This window comes from Palaemon carinicauda, chromosome 23 (genome assembly GCF_036898095.1).
Source record: "Palaemon carinicauda isolate YSFRI2023 chromosome 23, ASM3689809v2, whole genome shotgun sequence".
In the NCBI taxonomy this organism is placed as follows: domain Eukaryota; kingdom Metazoa; phylum Arthropoda; class Malacostraca; order Decapoda; family Palaemonidae; genus Palaemon; species Palaemon carinicauda.
Genome location: NC_090747.1, coordinates 78,488,633 through 78,511,516, shown reverse-complemented (window position 1 = coordinate 78,511,516; position 22,884 = coordinate 78,488,633). Strand labels below are relative to the sequence as shown.

The 22,884-nt window shown below is 38.5% G+C and overlaps 1 protein-coding gene across 2 annotated transcripts in view; it reads left to right on the top strand.

The window, feature by feature from the left end:
* Positions 1-22,884, top strand: part of LOC137617197 (cadherin EGF LAG seven-pass G-type receptor 2-like) — a 581,094-nt gene that overhangs the window by 245,324 nt on the left and 312,886 nt on the right. For both annotated transcript variants that reach the window (XM_068347094.1, XM_068347095.1), the window contains exon 5: positions 21,786-21,908. In XM_068347094.1, the coding sequence (XP_068203195.1) occupies positions 21,786-21,908 (123 nt within the window). The remainder of the gene's footprint in view (positions 1-21,785; positions 21,909-22,884) is intronic.

Sequence of the window (22,884 nt, the reverse complement as noted above, 5' to 3'; positions counted from 1 at the left end):
GCACACACATTATACTCTTAGGTATCTGATGCAGGTGGGGCTGATAGGCAGGCTCCTCGCTGCTCTGCTTGCCAAGTGGATATAACCGTTGAACATATTTTATTGTCTTGTACTGTTTTTAGATATCAACGTAGGGAAAATCGTTTAACCAATATGTCCCTTGGGGAAATTTTAGGTGAGTGTGCTCCAGTGGAGCAGGTTGTACAGTTTTTAAAAGAAATTGGTATTTTTTATGAGTTATAGATCAATGATTTTATCGTGATTTTAAATTTTAACCTGTTGTATAGATTTAATTTAATTATGTTCTACTTTTATTTATATACTTATATTCTATTCTAAAAGATATATATGCGCTGAATGGCCTTGCGGCTCCAGTGTTTGGCTTCGGGACAAAAATTTCATAAATCAATCAATCAATCCTAGAAGAGCTGCTTACCATAGCTAAAGAGTCTCTTCTACCTTAAACAAGAGGAAAGTAGCCACTGAACAATTACATTGCAGTAGTTAATCCTTTGAGTGAAGAAGAATTGTTTGGTAATCTCAGTGTTGTGAGGTGTCTGATGATTGGTCCATGCTCAATAAATTCCGATTTAGGTTTGAGCTACCAAGTGAAAGAAAATATTTCCGAATTTATACATTTTCTTTGCAAATTAAGTTAACCCTACCATTACAAATAGGAGTTGATTACTTGTATATACGAGTGCAATAATTTGAGTAATATTTAGAATTCATATTCGGGGCACATCTAACTAATTGATTAAAAATCTTACAAGTTTTTTTTCAAACTGATTTCATATTGTTATATCAACTACATGCAATCTGATGCAATATTTAGACTTTTTTGAGATGTAAGAAACAAATAACCAGCAATGGATTGAGGGTAGTTCTTGCAACAGGACTTTAAATGACTTTGTGAAATGTTATCATGCTCTAAGGAAAGAAGTTGTATGATGAAGTGGGTCATATATGTATACAGTATGAATATTATATGTATATATACATATAGAGATATCATATATATCTTTATATATACGCATACAAGAATTTTACTCACACACATATATATATGTATATATATATATATATATATATATATATATATATATATATATAGATATAATATATATATATATATATACTTTTATATATATATATATACAGTATATATATATATATATATATATATATATATATATATATATATATATATATATATATATATATATATATATATATATTTGGGCTCAGGCCATGTCGTCCTGATGGAAGGTTCCTTTAAGTAGCTTCCTTGGGTATATTTGACTACAGTGATATTCCCAGTGAATTTAACTTAAGGTCTCCAGAATTCTAACTCCTGGTGCGAATATCCTTAAAGTTTCATTTAGGATATCGCATAATATCAGGGGACGTATTCTTGACACGCCACATAGCAATCTGCACCCCGCACAGCGTTTACGCTTCGAGGGGGAAAAGTGGCAAAATAAAAGAAGTGCCGGCATAAACTTCTCTTTCCTTTGTTACTGCTTGAGTACTCAGATGGCGCCATAATCGTCCGCCTTCTTTATTCCTTTTTCTGTAACGGTTTCGCTTGGTGGTTTTCCCAGTGCTCTCTCGTTATCAGGATTTATAATGCAATCTCCAGCTGCTTCTGCCTCTGGAAAGTTGAGTATTTGATTCTTATGCTCTATAAATTTAGCTCTGGCCGTAAAGTAAGAATGAATTTGAATTAAACTAAGTTTTTGGCAGAGCTATTGCCTAGACCGAAGGCGCCTTCGGCGCTGTCGTTCGTAACGCATGAGTTATTTAATTAGCCAGAACGACTTTCCCGGTATAATAGCTGAAATAAAGATAATTAGCTATTTAGTCTTCATTGCTAGGAATTAATTATATTATGCCGATAGTATTCACATTACTTTTGGCTAATTAGGTAGCCGATCTTGTTTACGCTAGGGTTACTTGCCTAGGCGTTATAGTTTATTCTCTTGCATGATATACAGTGAACCCTCGCTACTTCGCGGTTCGACCATCGCGGATTCACCACTTCGCGGGGTTTTCCCATAACCCATATATATATACATATCGCGGATTTTCCGGAAAATTCGAAAATACCGCGAAATCTGAAGACAACCAAATACGATATTTTGTTACCTGTAATTCCATTAATACTGTAATTAGTAATATCTGTTCTTACTGATTGTTCATTGCATTACAAATGATATATAATTCAGCACAGAAAGAAATAAAACACGAAAAGAAAATGTGATCATACGATAATTCAGTACTGTATACAGTACGTAGTAAAATTAAATCGAACATGAAACGCAAATCAGATGCAGTCATACCATATTAGAATGGTGTACTGTAATGGATGTGCTTCTTTTCCATGAATCTTTTGTATGTATACGTACGTAGTACTGCATCCAATAATATTTTTTGTTGCAAAAATCACATTTCGAATAAGCGTACGAGAGAGAGAGAGAGAGAGAGAGAGAGAGAGAGAGAGAGAGAGAGAGAGAGAGAGAGAGAGAGACGTAAAATAGCGTACGTAAAGCTGTATTATTATTATTGTTATTATTATTATTATTGTTGTTGTTGTTAATAAAATTATTATTGTTATTATTATTATCATTATTATTATTATTATTACTGTACAGTATTATTATTATTATTTATTATTATTACGGTATTTATTATTATTACGGGGCATCTTCTATGAGTAGGTAACCTACGCATCATAGTACTGTAAGACGGGTTGTGATTGGTTCAAGCGCTGATAGATGACGAATCAGAACTCAAGTTTTGTTATCTAGCCTGTGATTGGTGTTTTGCCCGCATCTCCTACCCGCAGCATCTAAGTTCTCGCGGGGCTGGATCGTCCACTCTCTGTTACCGCGTATCGCTGAGTAGACGTTCTTAAGTGTGTGAATCTGTGCTGTGTGCGACTTTTTTAAGTTGAACTTTTTGTTACTGTAAATCCTACTGTAATGGCTCCCAAGCGTTCTGCTTCTCTTAAGGCTGGTAGTGAGCCTAAACGCCACCGAAGGATGATGACGATAGCTGAGAAGGTTACGCTTCTCGACATGTTAAAAGATGGTAGAAGTTACGCGGCCGCCGGCCGCCATTTTGGCATCAACGAATCTACTGTTCGCTATATCAAGAAGGACGAGGCGAACATTAGAAAGACGGCTGCAATCACCTTTAGCAGATCAGCGAAGCGAGTCGTTACAACGCGTAATAAAACAATTGTACGCATGGAAGGTGCTTTAGCTGTGTGGATTGCCGACTGCCGGAAGAAGAACATAGCGTTGGATACGAACACCATCCAAACAAAGGCTTTGAGCTTATATGAGAATTTTGCTGCAAAGGAACCTAAAGAGGACGACGGCAACCATGCTGAAGATGATGATGATGCAGATGATCCTCAACCAGGGACATCCACTGATTCCCAGCCTCAGAAACGTTTTTCCGCCAGCAAAGGATGGTTCGCGAAGTTTCAGAAACGCTTCGCCCTGAAAAGCGTTTCCCTGCATGGGGAGTCTGCTTCCGCTGACACTGCCGCTGCTGAAACTTACGTGAACCAGACGTTCAAGAATATTATCGCCGAAGGTGGATACAAGCCGGAACAAGTCTTTAACCCTGGATAGGTACGGTCCTCGGACACCCCTTTAAGGGTATACTCGGACGCAAACGACCCCGACGCCAAAAAAAATTCTTGAAAAATCAGTTTTTGCAGTAACCTCCTTTTTTCTTTTGCCAAAAAAAACTTCAATGAATGCTTAAAACAACTGTAAAGATAAATACTACTCATCTGCAGAAAAACTATTTATTATAAATATTTTAAAAAATTAAGTAGAAAAAAAAAAGACCTGACATAAAAATTCATAAAAAAAAAGTTTATACATATATACACAAATCCTTTTAGGAATTGATTCTTGAATGTTTAGGACACATCTTGATGTATTTTGGATGAAGTCAGACCCATGGAGGTGAAGATCTGAAATGAGAAAAAAAGGGTAACTTTTTTTGGCCAAAAAAAAATTGTCCAAATTTCATGAATTTTTTTGGGTACCCAAATGAAATAGGAAGTGGCTAATTTTTTTAGGGAATAAACATATGTTATCCTAAAATAGAAATATGTAAAAAAATCTTCATTATTTTGTAAATTACATTTATATCAGGGGCCATATCTAAAGGTAATTTTTTGAGTACTTGGAAATTTCGTAAAAAAATACATATATTTAATATATAATATGATATTTATGCAGGTAAAAATATACCAAAATATCACAAATTCTATAGGGAACAAGAATATATATAGATAGGGCAGCTTACGCTTCGGATATGTCCACAAAATGGCCGCCAACCACACTGACTCAGACTCCCTAATCTGCCACTTGAAATGTAGGAAGGGTATGTCAATTTCAAGGTGTTATTTACTAATCTAATTATTATTGGATATGCATAAAAATTGTATGGTGGGTTGCTGGATAATTGTCGATTATTTTACGACTATAAAATTAAAATTCTGACCCAAAAAAAATTTTTTGAAGGGAAATAAAATCGAAAAAAAAAATGTAAAACAATATTTTAGCTAAAAAAATTTGATGATATTCAATCAAAAAAAAAGTAAACAAAATTTTCCGACAAATAAACATCTAGAGGAATCATTACTCTGTGATAGTTCCTTAGTACGTAGTAATTTTGAAAGAATTGGGAAAAAACGAAAAAATGGCAATCACCGGAAAATCGAACACATACCTATATATACGCCATATCTGGCTAAAAAAAAGATAGGCATGGGTAGCCAGATCATCTAGAAACACTTTCCAACACTATAAAAATATAAGTTTTGCGACACTACTTGCCAATTCCTTACGGTAACATGACTAAGCAAAAAAATGCAAAACAAATAAAAAGGGGCACTCGTGGAAAAATGGCCATTCTAATATACGGCATTTCAGAAAAAAAAAAATTTCAGCCACGTGCTAGGCAAACCATCAAGGCATATTTTCCGACAAATAAACATCTAAATGAAATATTACTCTGTGATAGTTCCTTAGTACGTAGTAATTTTGAAAGAAATGGGAAAAAACGAAAAAATGGCAATCACAGGAAAATCGAACACATACTTATATATACGCCATATCTGGCTAAAAAAAAAATAGGCATGGGTAGCCAGATCATCTAGAAACACTTTCCAACACTATAAAAATATAAGTTTTACGACACTACTTGCCAATTCCTTACGGTAACATGACTAAGCAAAAAAATGCAAAACAAATAAAAAGGGGCACTCGCGGAAAAATGCCCAACATTCTAATATACGGCATCTCAGATAAAAAAAAAAGACATGCACGTGTTAGCCCAACCATCAAGGCACACTTTCTAACACATAAACATGAAAAAAAAATCAATAATATACGGCAATTCCTTACTACGTAGTAAATTTTTACAAATATTGAAAAAAAAAACAGAAATTGGCAACCGCAGTTAAATACCCAATATACCAATAACTACGTCGTATCTGACAAAAACAAAATCATGCATGGGTAGCCAGATCATCTAGACACACTTTCCAACATTAAAAAAGCAAAAGTTTTACGATACTATTTCGCAATATCTTACGGAAAAATGACTTGGCAAAAAAATTAAAAAACATTAAAAAGGGACACTCGCGGTAAAATGCCCGACATTCTAATATACGACATCTCAAATAAAAAAAAAGACATGCACGTGTTAGCCCAACCATCAAGGCACACTTTCTAACACATAAACATGAAAAAAAAATGAATAATATACGGCAATTCCTTACTACGTAGTAATTTTTACAAATATTGAAAAAAAACAGAAATTGGTAACCGCAGTTAAATACCCAATATACCAATAACTACGTCGTATCTGACAAAAACAAAGTCATGCATGGGTAGCCAGATCATCTAGACACACTTTCCAACACTAAACAAGCAAAAGTTTTACGACACTATTTGGCAATATCTTACGGAAAAATGACTTGGCAAAAAAATGAAAAAAAATGAAAAAGGGGCACTCGCGGTAAAATGGTCCTCGTGGTGATGAACGACATTTTAACTAAAAAAAAAAACATGCACATGGTAGCCAAACAATCCACCAAGACTTTCCACAACTGATAACCTATACAAGTTGCACCATTCTACGACAATTTCATAATACGTAATAACTTTGATAATTATGCAAACTACCTCAGAAGGGTAAACTCGGACGCGAACGACCCCGACGCGTCTCAGAAATCGGGGAAGGAGTACAGCTACAGCAATGCACATCTGGACACTACTAGAGCGTGTAGGGGAGACACCTCCTGCAGGTCGATCACCCACAAATTCAGTCACAGGGGTGAGTCACGTGAGAAAAACCTGTTTTTTTTTGACGCTCGGGGTCGCAAACGACCCACCGTACCTATCCAGGGTTAATATGGATGAGACTGGCTTGTTTTGGAAGAGAATGCCGTCGCGAACTTTCCTGTTCAATGAGGAAGCCAAAGCCTCTGGCTTTAAAGCATTCAAGGATCGCGTTACCCTCGTGATGTGTGGCAATGCTGCTGGATTTTTGTTAAAGCCGGGGCTTATTTATAAGTCGAAAAATCCTCGCGCTTTGAAAAATAAAAATAAGAATCTCCTTCCCGTGTACTGGATGCATAATCAAAAAGCATGGATTACGAAGATGCTGACCTCCAACTGGTTCCATCAGTGTTTTATCCCGCAAGTCAGTCAATATCTCTTAGAGAAGGGCTTGCCATTCAAGATCCTTCTCCTTATGGATAACGCTGGTGGACACGCAACTGACCTGTCGCGTGAGGGCATTCAGGTTGAGTTCCTGCCACCCAACACCACGTCATTAATTCAACCGATGGACCAGGGGGTTATCAGGGCATTCAAGGCCCTCTACACGAAGAACACCTTGGCGGACCTCGTTGCGTGTGTGGATGCTGCCCAAGATGACGAGGATGAAGATTTTAACTTGAAGGCGTACTGGCGGCAGTACACCATAGCCACGTGCCTGCAGAATATTCAGAAGGCACTTGAAGAGATGAAACCTGCAACCGTGAATGCGAGCTGGAAGAAGTTGTGGCCCGATATTGTTTACGACGACAAGGGATTTACTCCGTCGGAAATCCAACACTCTGCAATACGCAAATCTGTGCAGTTGGCTGCCATAATTGGAGGTGACGGGTTTGGCGACATGACGACTGAAGACGTCGACGAGTTGTTGGACTGCCATTCCCAGCCCCTAACTGACGCAGACATAGAAGACCTGACGAAATCGGCAAGTGATGAAGAGAGTGATACCCAGGAAGAGACCCAAGAAAATGTCGAAGAAACGGGCTTAACATTAGAACGGCTTGCCAAGGCCTGCAACCATGCGAAGGAGTTGAAAGAAATGTTGCAAGAGTGGGACGAGGATATGGTTCGCTCGATGCAATTCTGCAACAAGATCGATGAAGAAATGACTCCCTACAAAATGCTCTTGGATCGAAAAAAGAAGCAGCGGCAACAACTTCCGATCACAATGTTCTTCCAGCCTCACAAAAAAGAGCCAGTTCCTCCTGCTAGTACGCCTTCGGAAGAAATTGAAGAAGTTTCCCAGGAAGAAGTTGAAGAGGTGTCCCAGGAAAAGACACCTCCGTCTGAAGAGACGTAAAATACTACCTGGCTGCACAGTAGAACACATCATCAGCTTCATCATCATCATTTCTACTGTGCAGCAAATTCATCGCCATCATCATTCAAGTTTTTCTTCAACTTCTTTCGTGGTGAGTACAGTAACAATCTTTATTTTTTACTTTAATATTCTTACTGTACATTCTAAAACTGTATTTGTGCCTGTTTTATAGTTTAGTACTGTACGTACTGTATGCATTAAGTTAAAGGGAAGGTTTTAAAAGTCTACATGTTGTAACCTATCATATTTTTTTTTTTTAAATTTACATTTACGTACGTAAAACAATCTCAGTTAAAGGGAAGGTTTTAAAAGTCTATTTACATTTACGTACGTAAAACAATCTCTCTCTCTCTCTCTCTCTCTCTCTCTCTCTCTCTCTCTCTCTCTCTCTCTCTCTCTCTCTCTCTCTCTCTCTCTCTCGTAAATTGTTTTCCTGCTTTGCTACGTACAATACTGTATAAATTATATTTTTAAGGTAACATATTTTGTAAATGCTTTTACTGTAAATACTGTATGTACTGTATCATTATTTATCACTATCATCATGCGCGTTAAATGCCTTGTTTGTTCTGAGCGTGGTTGTTTACTGAGCGTACACGCCGTCGTTTCAGGCGGCGTCATAAAGAAAAACATTTAATTTGGAAGTCCTAAGAAAAATACGTAAACTAAAACATTGGTAATAAAAAAATCAACATACAGTACTGTATAATCAATATAATCGATGCAAAAACTAACCTATACATATATGTGTACACTAAATGAGTTTGTTTCTTCATTATGATCAGAGATGAACGTAAACAAAACATTGGTTGCCATTTTTTATCGTGCTTTTTAGGTGTTTAGGAAACGCATGATATAAAATCGCCTTTAATATTTGTGCCTGTTTTAGTTTAGGGTGCTGTAGTACATGCATTAAGTGTTCTGTACATTAAAGGGTGGTTTGTTAACAGTACTACGTACAAGGGAAGGTTTTAAAAGTCCGAATATACATGTTAAATAAATAGGTAAATATGATGTCACTACTTCGCGGATTTTCACCTATCGCGCCCGCGTCTGGAACCTATCTACCGCGATAAACGAGGGTTCACTGTAATAAGTGTTCCTGGTGCTATTAAATTTAAATGAAGATAATAGGCAATTTATACATGTAAGATATATGGATTGCATATAAATTTCCTCTTCTAAGATAGTATACGAGAGAGCTTCGATGAGTTAAGTAGTCGATCTCACTGTCGCCAGGCTAGTAGCCTAGTGGCTTTAGTATACTTACATACAATCTCCCCAGTTACCCTCAAATATAGGGTAATCCCTCCTTCCCTGTGAGTGTAGCCTATAGCTACAATCCTAGTTGATCTTGCCTTGAATCGTCATTCTGGCAAGGTTAGGCTAAGGTTTTTCTGCCCCTTCACCTAGCTACTGATGGTGAGCTTTGGGTTTGGGCCAGAACCTCAGAGTACTTGTCGTGTGCCGGCAACTGATCAATAGGGTGAATGTACTCCCCTGTCGGATCTTGTTAGTTGGCATAGGAGGTCTTGCCTCCCTAGACTGCACTTGAAGGGGTCATGTGATCCCCTTCTCCCTGTGGTTTAGTCGACTAGTCCTGTGCTCGCAGACCCTAGGCTGAAGAATAGTGATTATTTTTCTGCCTAGGATGGCGCCGGCATTGGGACTCTGTTTCTCTATGATTAAGGGTTGCGGCTAGATTATTGCCGACCCCCCTTACTGTATTGGTTGACCCTAGGCTGGGGAATGTTTTCTCCGTCCGCCTAGGATTAGGATAGCGCCAATACTGAAACAGAGCTTCCTCTAGGTGTGGTAGGGCCGACATGCCGCCGGCTCCTCTCACACCTTATACAGGACCCTTTCCCCTTCCCATTCTGTCTTTTAGTGATGGCCTAGCCGTCACATCCCTGTGGCCGTTGTCCTACAATCTTGCCGATTGCCGGCAGGCTGTAGGACCGGCTTGGGCTTCTGCCTGTATGCCCTAGTCGTATAGATTCCCTATCGGACATGGAGCTCCGGGATAGCTGTATCGGCAGATCTAGCTGCCGGCAGGAGACCCATTTGTTTTAGAGTGTTCTTCAGTCCTCTCTTGGGCTGCCATTCACATCCTACGACCGGCAGATACCAGCACGGAGGTGAATGGGTGGAAGCTTGATTATCTTATATTCTCCCCTTCCATTAGAACCCTCATTCTGGAGGAAGGAAGTGATACAGTGCTCTTACATCACCCTTCACTCCTTGCTTTCTCGCTCTCTATTGGCTAGTGCCGCCAGCTACTATCCTAACTGGCGACTGCCGGCCACTAACCTTGTCGGCAAGAAGCAGGATAAACTTGTGGTCCGACAGCCGTTAATTCACTGTCACATCTGACTCTGCCGGCGACAGCTGGCCGAGTCTGGTATTCCGGCCACTACCCTGTCACATTGAATGCTGTCCGGGATAGTGTGCCGACAGCTGGTGACCCGACAGTGTCCGGCAAGCCGCCGGCAATCCGGTGGGCCGCCGGCCATAAAGATTATCAATATTGTGCCAGTTGAAGTGCGCCTTAGGTACTAGCCTTGCCGGCTGCATTCCGGCAGCAACTATGGTATCTTTATATACAGTAGCCAGTACATCTGTAGTATAGAGTATACTGTTGACAGAAAACTATGGTATAAAAGTATTCAGTAGTTAAATTTTCCAACATACTCTGTGTCCAGGTGTAGTATTGTTGAGACCTTATAAGATTGGGAAAGGAATTCCCTTTCTTTATACTGATGGATGATCAGTTATTTTGATCCTCATTATTAATCCTTTCGGAAGTGGGTGTTGTTTACACTACTCTATCCTTATAGGCTAGGCTCTTCCATCGGGCCTCCTAAGGAGGATAACCCTAGAATTAATATTGAGGGAGGTCACAGCAATTGGCTGGGCGGGAAACACACGTATGTGTCTTTCCTATTTCATTTCTAGCTTACCTATCCTAAGCTATATGCAATAAAATAAAATGGAAAATATTATTATAATATTTAATAGTTTATCTAGTGGGGTAGACTACGTTATACTCATTTTATTTTCCTCTCTTTACAGGAGGACCATGTGAAGTGCGACAGCGTCTTCTGCAACGTACGTAGCAGGGACTTCTGTGGCCATCTGGGGTGTAGGACACACTCCCGCTGCTCGATCACTAAGGGACCTCTCAATTACTGAGACCCACAGGTATGTACAGTATGTAAAGACCTGGTGTATGAGGCTTTTGAAAATCCCAAGACAACGGAGTCAAGGGATGCAGCTCGGAACAAGAAGCGCAAAGGGGTTCGTGGCTTCCAAAAGAATGCCACGGGGCCTTACCTCCCTAGCGAGCGTATGAGAGCCTGTTTATTTCCCAAAGCATCTGCGGATGCTGTTATTTCTCAGCCTCACCCTGAGATCCCTTGCATCCAGATAGCCATCGATACGGATGTCTCGGATGCGATGAAGGACATCTATCACCTTTTGGCGGAAGGTCGAGATGAGGAGTCAACGTTGACTCCAGAGACGGAAGAGGATAAAGTCGAAACAGTCTCTGTTTCGTCGGTTCCTGCCCCAGAACCTGTGCCCTCTACGTCCTCCGCTCCTCAACCCGAAAGGTCGGACGACACCCTGTCTGCCATCAAAGCTATGATGGAAATGTTCGAGAAGAAGAGTGACAAAGGGAAGCTGCATTCAGGAAGGAGATTCTTCAGCTGGCAGTGACCCGTGGGTCTCAACGGAGACTCAATGTAAAGGATCTTCCCTCGTGTTCCGAGGTAAACCCATGGAGGCATGCCGAGTACATGCCGATTACAAACGGTAAGATCTTTATTTCAGAGAAGCTGGGAGCTGTCCTTATCGAGGAAATTGAGTTCTGGCCCAGCTTTGAGTACTATCCAGACTGCTTTGTTCGTCTAAGGGTGGAACCTGTATCCAAGGAGGAGACAGAGCCTAAGGAGGTCATAATGCTTGACCATACAAAGGCTCAGGCTTTGTTAGCCAGCAGTTTGAAGGACGGGCTTCACCAATTCGAATGCCGGCCCTGAGCAAGAAACATCCCTCTTTTTTTGCTCCAGCAACTATGGCTTTCCCCTTTGCGGAAAAATCGTTTAAGGCGGTGATTAAGGCAGTGGAAGCTGGGAAACCTTGCCCTACACTGGAGGAGTGTAGGCCCCTTTCCCTAGTCTTGCCAACGGATAACAATGACTGGAAGGATATGCAACTTACCATCTCCGTCGGGAAGTTGGAGGCTAATATCGCTGGACGTCAGTTCTGCGAAAACCTTCCCAAGTTGTCTGAGTTTCTCCTATGCAGGGAACAAGATACAAAGGAGAGGCTTGCTGTCTCTCTGTCCCTCCAGGTGTCCATGGAGCCAATGGCTAGTGAACAGATATCCCCGGATATGTTCATGGTCATGCCTAAAACACATTTGGCAACCCTAACTAAAGAGTTCTACAGCTTTGTTAGGGCAAGAAGGGCTTGTAGAGAGTTCGTGTTTGCCTCTGCTGCGGTCAAACACGAGCCCAGGAAGTTGATATCTTCCAATATCTGGGGGAAAGACCTATTCGCAAACGATTTGGTCAAAGAAATAGTCAACAAGGCTGCCACGGAGAAAAAAAATCTCCAGAAGTGGGGCATGTCGGCTAAGAGGAAGTCTTCTCCGGATGAGAGTCCCCAACCGTAGAGGAAAACAAAGAAGTCAAGAGTGTCATCTCGCCCTGCTAGACGACAACAACTTCCCGTGACCGCGGTGCCACAGATGGTGGCACAGCCCCAACCCACCTACCAGGTGGTACCCCAGCAAGTGGTGACTCAGTCACCAGCCTTTACTCGCACCCATGAGAGGCAGACCATGTTCCTTGAAAGGAAGAGGGGGGTAGGGGAGCACGCCGTCGAGGAGGCAAGCCCTACGGAAACCAGAAGCAATGAGATGCTTCCGGTAGGAGGAAGACTCCGACTCTTCTGGGATCGTTGGACCTTCAATCCCTGGGCCCACAGCATAATCAGGAATGGACTAGGTTGGAGCTGGAAGACAGCTCCACCATAATTTCCTCAGTTCTTCCAACATTCCTCCCCTGTTCTGGAAGAATATACCCGAGAGCTCTTGAGCAAACGGGTGATAAAGAGGGCAAAGTCCATCAAATTCCAAGGAAGGCTGTTTTGCGTTCCCAAGAAGGACTCAGACAAACTCAGAGTCATTCTGGATTTGTCGCCACTCAAGTTTATCGAGAATGACAAGTTCAAGATGCCGACCCTTCAACACATAAGGGCCTTGTTGCCCAAAAGGGCATATATACACAGTCTCCATAGACATGGCGGATGCCTATTGGCACATTCCGATCAATCGCCAACTCTCCTCCTACCTAGGATTCAGGCTACAAAAAAGAAAGTATGCTTTCAGAGCCATGCCCTTCGAACTAAACATAGCCCCAAGGATCTTCACGAAGCTTGCAGAAGCAGTTGTTCAACAACTACGCCTACAAGGTGTCCAGGTGGTATCCTATCTGGACGATTGGCTGGTGTGGGCACCATCTGAGTCAAAATGCATGCAAGCATCTAAGAAAGTGATCCAGTTCCTGGAACATCTAGGGTTCAAGATGAACACCAAAAAGTCTCGACTATCTCCAGCTCAGAAATTCCGATGGCTAGGCATACATTAGGACTTACAGTCACATCGCCTCTCCATTCCATTAAAGAAGAGGAGAGAGATAGCGGGATCTGTCAAGAGACTTCTAAAATCCAACAGGATTTCAAGATGCCAACAGGAGAGAGTGCTGGGCTCCCTTCAGTTTGCATCAGTGACAGACCCAGTGCTAAGAGCACAGCTAAAAGATGCATCAGGAGTCTGGAGAAGATACGCATCAAACGCTTGAAGAGATCTAAGAAGACCAATACTGATTCGGCTACAATCACTTCTCAAGCCATGGTCGGAGGCCAGAAACTTCAAGAGGTCAACACCTCTTCAACCGCCTCCAACCTCAGTTGTCATCCACACGGATGCATCATTGGAAGGATGGGGAGGTCACTCTCATTAACGCAGAGTTCAAGGAACTTGGTCCCCTCTATTCAAGACCTTCCATATCAACATTTTGGAGGCCATGGCAGTCTTCCTCACACTGAAGAAATTATCCCCTCGTCCTTCAGTCCACATAAGACTGATTTTGGACAGCGAGGTGGTAATGAGATGTCTGAATCGTCAAGGCTCGAGATCGCCTCAACTCAACTAAGTGATGTTGGCCATCTTCCGTTTGGCGGAAAAGAAGAGATGGCACTTGTCAGCAGTTCACCTTCAGGGGTTCCGCAATGTGACAGCGGACGCTCTATCCAGGATAACTCCGATAGAGTCAGAATGGTCCTTAGACGCAAGATCATTCTCCTTCATCTTACATCAAGTCCCGGAACTGCAGATCGACCTCTTCGCAACGAGCGACAATAAGAAACTTCCTCGATACGTGTCCCCATTCGAGGAACCTCTAGCGGAAGCAGTGGACGCCATGTCCCTCAACTGAAACAAATGGACTAGGGTTTACCTATTCCATCCACCCGACCTAGTGATGAAGGTCCTCAACAAGCTGAGATCTTTTCAAGGAACAGCAGCCCTAGTGGCTCCCAAGTGACCCCGGAGCAACCGGTTCCCCTTAATTTTGGAGTTACAGCCGAGGTTGATTCCTCTGCCGGACCCAGTTCTGTCTCAACAAGTACAGAGGTCTACTGTCTTCGTTTCATTACAGAAAACCCAAGACCTTCATCTCATGATTTTCTCTCCCTAGCAGTAAAGAAATGTTTTGGGATCTCGAAAGAAAGTATAGACTTCTTAGAGGAATATAAGTCAAAATCTATCAAAAGGCAATACGAGTCATCTTGGAAGAAGTGGGTGGCCTTTGTCAAGGCAAGAAATCCAAAGGAAATCTTAATGGATTTCTGCTTGTCTTTCTTTATTCACCTTCATGAACGAGGTTTAGTAGCCAACACGATAACTACGTGTAAATCTGCCTTGACTAGACCTTTGGTTTATGCTTTCCAAGTAGACTTGTCTAATGAGATTTTTAACAAAATCCCTAAGGCCTGTGCCAGGCTCAGCCCTGTAGCACCTCCAAGGCCCATCTCATGGTCTTTGTATAAGGTACTACATTTTGCTTCAAGTTTGGACAACGATGCTTGCTCTTTGAAAGATTTGACTCAAAAAGTTATATTCTTGTTTGCTCTAGCCTCAGGAGCTAGAGTTAGTGAGATAGTGGCCTTGTCTAGGGAAGAAGGCCATATCCAGTTTGCTGAAACAGGAGAGCTAAATCTCTTTCCTGACCCAACGTTTCTCACCAAGAATGAGCTACCCACTAAGAGGTGGGGTCCCTGGAGAATCTTCCCTCTGAAGGAAGAAGTCTCACTGTGTCCAGTGGAGAGTCTAAAGGTCTATCTTCGCAGAACTTCAGACTTCAGGAGAGGACAGCTCTTGAAAGGAGAAACATCGGACTGAAACTTATCCCTGAAACAACTAAGGGCGAAGATCACCTACTTCATTCGTAGAGCGGATCCTGACAGTACACCCGCAGGTCATGATCCTAGGAAAATTGCTTTTTCGTTAAATTTTTTCCAGGTTCTGGATTTCGAGAGCCTTTGCTCCTTTACTAGATGGAAGTCATCCAGAATGTTTTTCAAACACTACGCGAAGCAAGTGTAAGAATTAAAACGATTCGTGGTAGCGGCAGGTAGTGTACTAAAACCTGTCGCTTAGTACTGCGAGGAACAGTGAATTATGTGGTACTGTAATTCTAAAGGGTGTACATGTTGGCACTTTATAGTGCAACATGGTAAGTGAAATGTTATCATGGTGACATTATGGACTGTTCCAGTGTACAAAGGTGATGAAGCATAGACTGAACACTAAGTGCCATGTGTTTTTTACACAAGTGTAAATAGACAAACTTCTCAGAAAGACATTAGAAAATTTATTAAAATTTTCCAAAATTTTCATGTGAGTGGCAAAGATTTTGTTTTCAGGTAAAACAAGCATTTCTGATTTATTCTGTTTTGTCTATGTTCTTAGTTTCTATTTCGCTTGCATTTTATGTTATGAATGTATGCCGAATTTTTATTTATTTTTTGACAATAAATGATTAATTGTTTTGTGCATCTTAGTTCGCCCTAAACATTTTATTAAAGTTATATGTGAGCATTCATTTCATTCCTTTTTATTCTGCATAATTATATCGAGCAAAGGTAGTAACTTTGTTCCTATATGTATACAAACCTTTCTAGCTGGAAGTAACTTGTTTCAATACAAGATACAAACTTGTCTGTTGCGGTATACAACTGGACTGCTATACCTCAGATGCTTTGGTGGCTGACATGAACCTGTGTTCATATAAATACAAACTTTGGCTAAAGGCATTCAGTGACACCTGTATGTCCTTTTTGAATGCTTGGTGGGTCATATGAAATATGCAACTTCGAGACTTTTTCCCCGAGTCTAGTTTGACTCTTCCCTGTAGGGGGCAGGAAGCACTAACATAGTATATGATTAGAAGAATTGACATATAACAGTAATGTCATAGGTCTCTTTGGTCTAAAATGACCAAGGAAATATTGTCTTGAGGTCTAAGGCACAGCTGGGAAATCCACGGATACATTAATACTCTGGTAAACTTCCATCAGGACGACATGGCCTGAGCCCAAAGCAAAAAATCTATTTTTGGGTGAGATAGCCATGTCGTCCTGATGGACCCGCCCACTTTTCTATGAAAGGCCTTGGCAGGATCCCTGCCGATAATACTGTATCTATAAGTACCGGCTGAACGCTACAAGGAATAAAGATGGCGGACGATTATGGCGCCATCTGAGTACTCAAACAGTAACGGAGGAAGGAGAACTTTATAACGGCTCCTCTTTTATTTTGCCACTTTTCCCCCTCGAAGCGTAAACGCTATGCGGGGTGCAGATTGCTATGTGGCGTGTCAAGAATACGTCCCCTGATATTATGCGATATCCTTAAAGGAAACTTTAAGGATATTCGCACCACGAGTTATGATTCTGGAAACCCTAAGTTAAATTCTCTGGGAATATCACTGTTGTCAAATATACCCTAGGAAGATACTTAAAGGAACCTTCCATCAGGACGACATGGCTGTCTCACCCAAAAATAGATTTATTGCTTCGCTCAAAATCCGTTATATGTATATATATATATATATATATATATATATATATATGTGTGTGTGTGTGTGTATATGTATGTATATAATATATAAAATATAAAATATATACATATATAATATATAATATATATATAATATATATATATATATATATATATATATATATATATATATATATATTAATATTATATTATATATATATATATATACATATACACACACATATATATATTATATACACACACACACACACACACACACACACACACACACACACTCTCTCTAACATATATGATCATCTCCTCCTATGCCTATTGACACAAAGGGGCTTTGGTTAGATTTCGCCAGTCATCTCTATCTTGAGCTTTTAAATCAACACTTCTTAACTCATCATCTCCTACTTCACACTTCATAGTCCTCAGGCATGTAGGGCTGGCTCTTCCAGCTCTTTACTGCCTTCTGGAGCCCAATTAAATGTTTGATGAACTAATCTCTCTTGCGAAGTGCAAAGAGCATTACTAAACCATTTCCATCTACCTATCACCATGATCTCATCCACATATGGCTCTCAAGTAATTTCTCTTATAGTTTCGTCCTAATCCTGCCCTGCCATTTCACTCCCAATATTCTTCAGAGGGCCTTGTTCTCAAATCTACAAAATCTGAAACCCCAATCTCACTAAACTCATATATAGCCTGATTTTCAAAAGTAATTTCAGGCAATTTGATTTCCAAATTTTACTTAACTTTGCCATTGTTTGATTTGCTTTTTTCCATATTTAATTAGATTCCAATTCTAAAGATCCTGTATTAGTGATCATAGTTCCCAATTATTTAAATGATTCTACCTCATTAATCCTTTCACCTTCCAATGATATTTCATCTTCCATTGCATATTCCATTCTTATCATCTCTGACTTTCTTGAGCCCAACTTCCTGGGATATTTCATGCATTCTGGTAAGCATGCATCGCAAATCCTGTGGTGTTATGCATACTCTGGTCAGTTAATTTTCTATTACCAATCCAGTCCAATCCTTCTCCACCGTCCCCAACTGTTCTATGCATTACATAATCCATGAGGGGTCTAAACAACATAGGTGACAACACATTCTCTTGGAGTACCCCACTGTTCACTAGAAATTCATTTGACAGGGCTCCACCAACATTAACTATGCACTTACTTTGCTTATGAACAGAGTTAATCAAATTTGTATATTTAAGAGGAGATCCATAATAATGCAGGACTCTCTGCAAAATTGGCCAGTGCACATTATCAAAGGCTTTTTCATAGTCCAGAAATGTCATCAAAGGTGGATATCTATATTCTACACATTGCTGTACAACATGTTTTAAAATGAATGTTTGGTCAGTACAACTAAAACCTTTTCTAAATCCTGCATGTTTATCTCTCAGATTTCCATCTACCTTTTTCTTTAGTCTCTTTAGTCATTTTAGAATAAGCATACTATATATTTTCATGACAACTGATGTAAGTGTGTTGCCTCTATAATTATTGCAATCAGTCAGATCTCCTTTTTTGCCATTTTCACCAACACTCCTAACTCCTATTCATCAGGCTTTACCTCTTCATACCATATTCTACAAAATAATTTTGTAAGTATTCTGGGAGTCACTTAATTTTCGGCCAATAGCATCTCAGCAGTTATTCCATTATACCCAGGGGCTTTCCATCTCTTGAGCTTTTTTATGGATAGCTTCGATATCAAAGATACTGAATTCATTCATGGGCATATCAAGGTCGTCTTCAGCATCAGGTATGTCAATCAAATTATTCCCTTTATATCTCCTATTCATGACCTCACTAAAGTGTTCCATCTAGCGTTGCCTTTCTTCATCTTCTGTTGTTATAACAGATTTATCTGTCTTTTTTATGGGTATACACATCTTTTTTGCCCCTGCAAAGATTTCATTGATAATTCTATGATCAGTCTTTACACCATAGCCACTCTGAATTCATAGCTTTGTCAGCCTCATCTGCTTTCCTGTCTAAATATTCTCTCCAGCCATTCCTGGCTTTTCTCTTGACCTCACTATCAATACTGGAATACTTACCGTGTTCTACCTTGTCATTTTCATTACTTCAAAAACTTTCAATAATCAATTTCTGTCTTTGTCTTCTTTTTATATTATCCCAAGTATCATTTGATATCCATGGCTTTCTCCTTGTAACTGCATACCCCAAAACTTCACTACCAACTGACTGATACATGTTCTTAATATCACACCATTTTTCGTTAATTGTCAGCTCTTCGTCTCTAAGACTGCTAATCGATTCCTACATTCAAGTGACCCCTGCTGGTCCATACCTGCCATGCATCAGGAATAGAAGCTGAAAAGACATCTTGTCCATCGCCTTTAACTCGATCTGTCACCCTGCTGCTAATGACTTCATTGAATGTATACATATATATAATAATATATATAATATATAAATAATATATATATATATATATATATATATATATATATACATATATATATATATATATATGATATATGATATATGTAATGTGTATATATATATATATATATATATATATATGTATACTGTATATAATATATATATATATATATATATATATATATATATATATATATATATATATATATATATATATACTGTATATATATATATATATATATATATATATATATATATACTGTATATATATATATATATATTTATATATATATTTATATATATATATGTGTGTGGGTGTGTGATATAAAAGTTATTTCATTACTTTTATATAAATAAATATACAGTAAATGAATATAAAGGTCTAAGTACTATTTACTTCTTATGATGACCTTTGCCAACAGAATGCTACTCTAGTTATCAGAATTTTACTTGATTATACACGATATCTTTGGATAGTCGTTCCGGGGTTTAGAACCCTGTGATACCTGACGGTGATTCTCCTGTAATGTCACTCGCAGAAATATTATACAGTAGAAAGTTGCCAGAGGGAACTTCCATCAGGAACGACATGGCTCGAGCGCAAAAATAGATTTTTCCTACGTCAAAATCCCTTTTATATAAAAAAGAACATAGAAAAGGGACACAAAGAAGCTCACAATGGAGAACAATGTTAAACAAGTTAAAGTCAAGAGACTATAGAATGGTGAGAAGCAAAATATGTTTAGGTCTATAAGTAAAGATAGAGACAAAAGTAATTTTAAGAAAGAATAAACACCTTTGCAATAAGATGAAAATCTGATTAGTTTAGTTTATCAATACAAAATAGATACTCTCAGCTCCATGATAAAGTGGAAGCAAGTAAAGAAGAAATGGACAGTAATTTAACATAATGTGTATTGGATTCAGCATAAGAGGTAGATGGAGAAATTCCTAAACATGTTTAAGGAAATCTATCAGAAAAGACTATAAACTTGATAAAGAAAATAGTGGGAATGAGGGTAAATTCCAAGAGAGATGAAATTGAATTAACAGAACTATGCAAAACAATAGACAAACTAAAAACCCAAGACATTCGTAAACATAATTAGTCCAAAATTAAGGAAACACTACAGAAAGGAAGAAGCTTCAAATGCTTGCTTTAACGGATGAAGTGGAAGTAATAACAAATGAGATATAGTGATAAAAGATACAGAGAATTTCTATACAATGATATACAATAGTGATATAAGAAATATTTGCAATAGAAATAAGGAAACACCTGAGCCAGTACTAAAAGTAACAATAGGACAAATAGAGAAAGAATTAAAGTTCACGAGAAGAGGTAAAGCAGCAGGATAAATGTCCTAGCGATTGGTTTAATAATAGATGGAGGAGATATTGTGAAACTGGTAGAACTTTACACAACATATGTAAGAGTTCTCTGTGACTACAGCTTGGAAAAACTTTATACATATGAATATGTATAATGTATATGCTCATATATTCATGTATATATGTGTGTTTGTTTGTTTCTCTAAATAAAATAATTAAACTTCAGCTCCAAGTAGGATATAAACTCTTGTCAACAAGTTATTAGCTCACAGTTTTACAAACACCAAAACTGAAGAAAACTTCTTTTACCCCATTCAAAAGTCAGTGTCATTGAGTCAACCTGTAGTTTTGACACCTCTCACTCCCCAGTATAGATGACATTTCAATCACAATCTCACATGATATATATGGATATTCAGAGAACAAGTAAATGAGGAAAGTAAACCTCCCCTTCAAGGAGGATGTTAATTTATCATAACGAGTTACTAGAGGAACTGTTAGGTATGCTGGTTGACATAAGTTAGAATTTTGCCTGAAGAAGGTAATTCTCTAATTTTTTGTCAGTTGAACATTCTTATATATCCTTTACATACACCTCCCTCATATGTTTTATAGACTTTATATTACTAGGCTTTAGCTGCAAATATTGGTTAAATGAAGAATACCAATCCCATTTGGTGAGATTTGAACCCGGAATTGGAGTAAGGTTACAATTACCTACTCTTCTACGTATTATAATATAAATTTATACCACTCATTCATACATGAATTTGTTGTATTTGAATATTTCAGGCACATTACAGTCATCGTGAATTTCTTCTTTTTTTTTCTCCCTTGTATATTGTTCTTTCACAACTTGTGACAAGTCTTATGAAGCGATGTTTTCAATTATTACTTATATGCTGACCATAGGAAGAGTACTAAAGTGCAAGGCCACCTTTGATCCTCTTGTCTTTATTCATGTCTTTTTAAACATTAGAATTATTTTATACATCACCGGCAGCACCTTACAAAATCTTAGAAAATTTTGAATTGCTTTTACAAAACTTTAATTAGCAGTTCCACTATATTAGGTTTAAGGTTTACCATGCAGAGGCAAGGATAGAAATTGCCCGTTGAAAAAGGTACTATCTGATACCAATGAGATTAACAATGTATCATATAAACAATTATTTTTTAATTCATTTCAGGTTTCGTCGGAGTTTCAAGACCAGTTTGAAATGACGCAGGAATCAAATGTATTCACGTTATCAACGAAAGATGCCTTGGATTATGAAGCACGTTCTGTGTATAAAATAGTATTTGATATAATTGTAAGTATTTTCAGTGTCTCTAAATTGATTTGTTTGCATTTGATACAAAGAATAGCAAGTTTTTGTTAATCATATAAGTTATTTAGTTTTCAATATTATTAATGTTCAATTTGAGATGAACTTACATGCATACCAGAGGATTTTTTCATATCATACAGAATTAGATTAAATTGTTTAATTATGCAGCCAAATATATGATTAATAGAAACTTTAATGGGTTTGAAAGCTCAAAATTTAGTATATTATACAATAATATAATATACCAAAGCCAGCTTTGCCCTTTATACCCTTACTATATCTATTCTATGTGACACACAGTATATTTGTAGGAATAGATTTACATATTCCTTCGGTTTCTATCATAACTTTTTTATCAAAACCTGTGACTAAGGACAAGACCTACAGTTAATCGGAATTGACTGCAGTGTATTAATAGGTTCAAATTAAAGGTACCTGAACAATTTTCCTATTTTATCATCTTCAATCCTGTTGATTATTGGTTTTAACGACCAATGTTACTGGGAAAATTATTCTGCTAGATCATTAATACAAGCCAAAGAGAAATATTATTTAACATGAAATGACCAACCCATCCTCACCATGTTAATTAGAATGGTAGACAAGAAACTAATAATTTATAAAAAGTTTAAATTAGCAATTGATGATCAATTGATAGGCTGATTATTTAAAAGTAAAAAGAAAAGACCCAGTTTCCATAAAATCATTACTTGTAGGTAAAGCGTCCTAATATGTTGAAGATCATTTTTCAGCATAGAAAACACAAAGTTATGATTACTATGACACGGTCATCAACATATCTAACCCCTGTTATTTCAAAATCTAAAATATAAGGTAAAAAAACTTAAAAAAGTTCCATGAAAATATTTACTAAAACAAGAGACAGGAGAACCCATCAGAAAATCTGACTGTTACAAGTAAGATAAGACTCAGAAAAATGCAATTCTATCACCCTTAT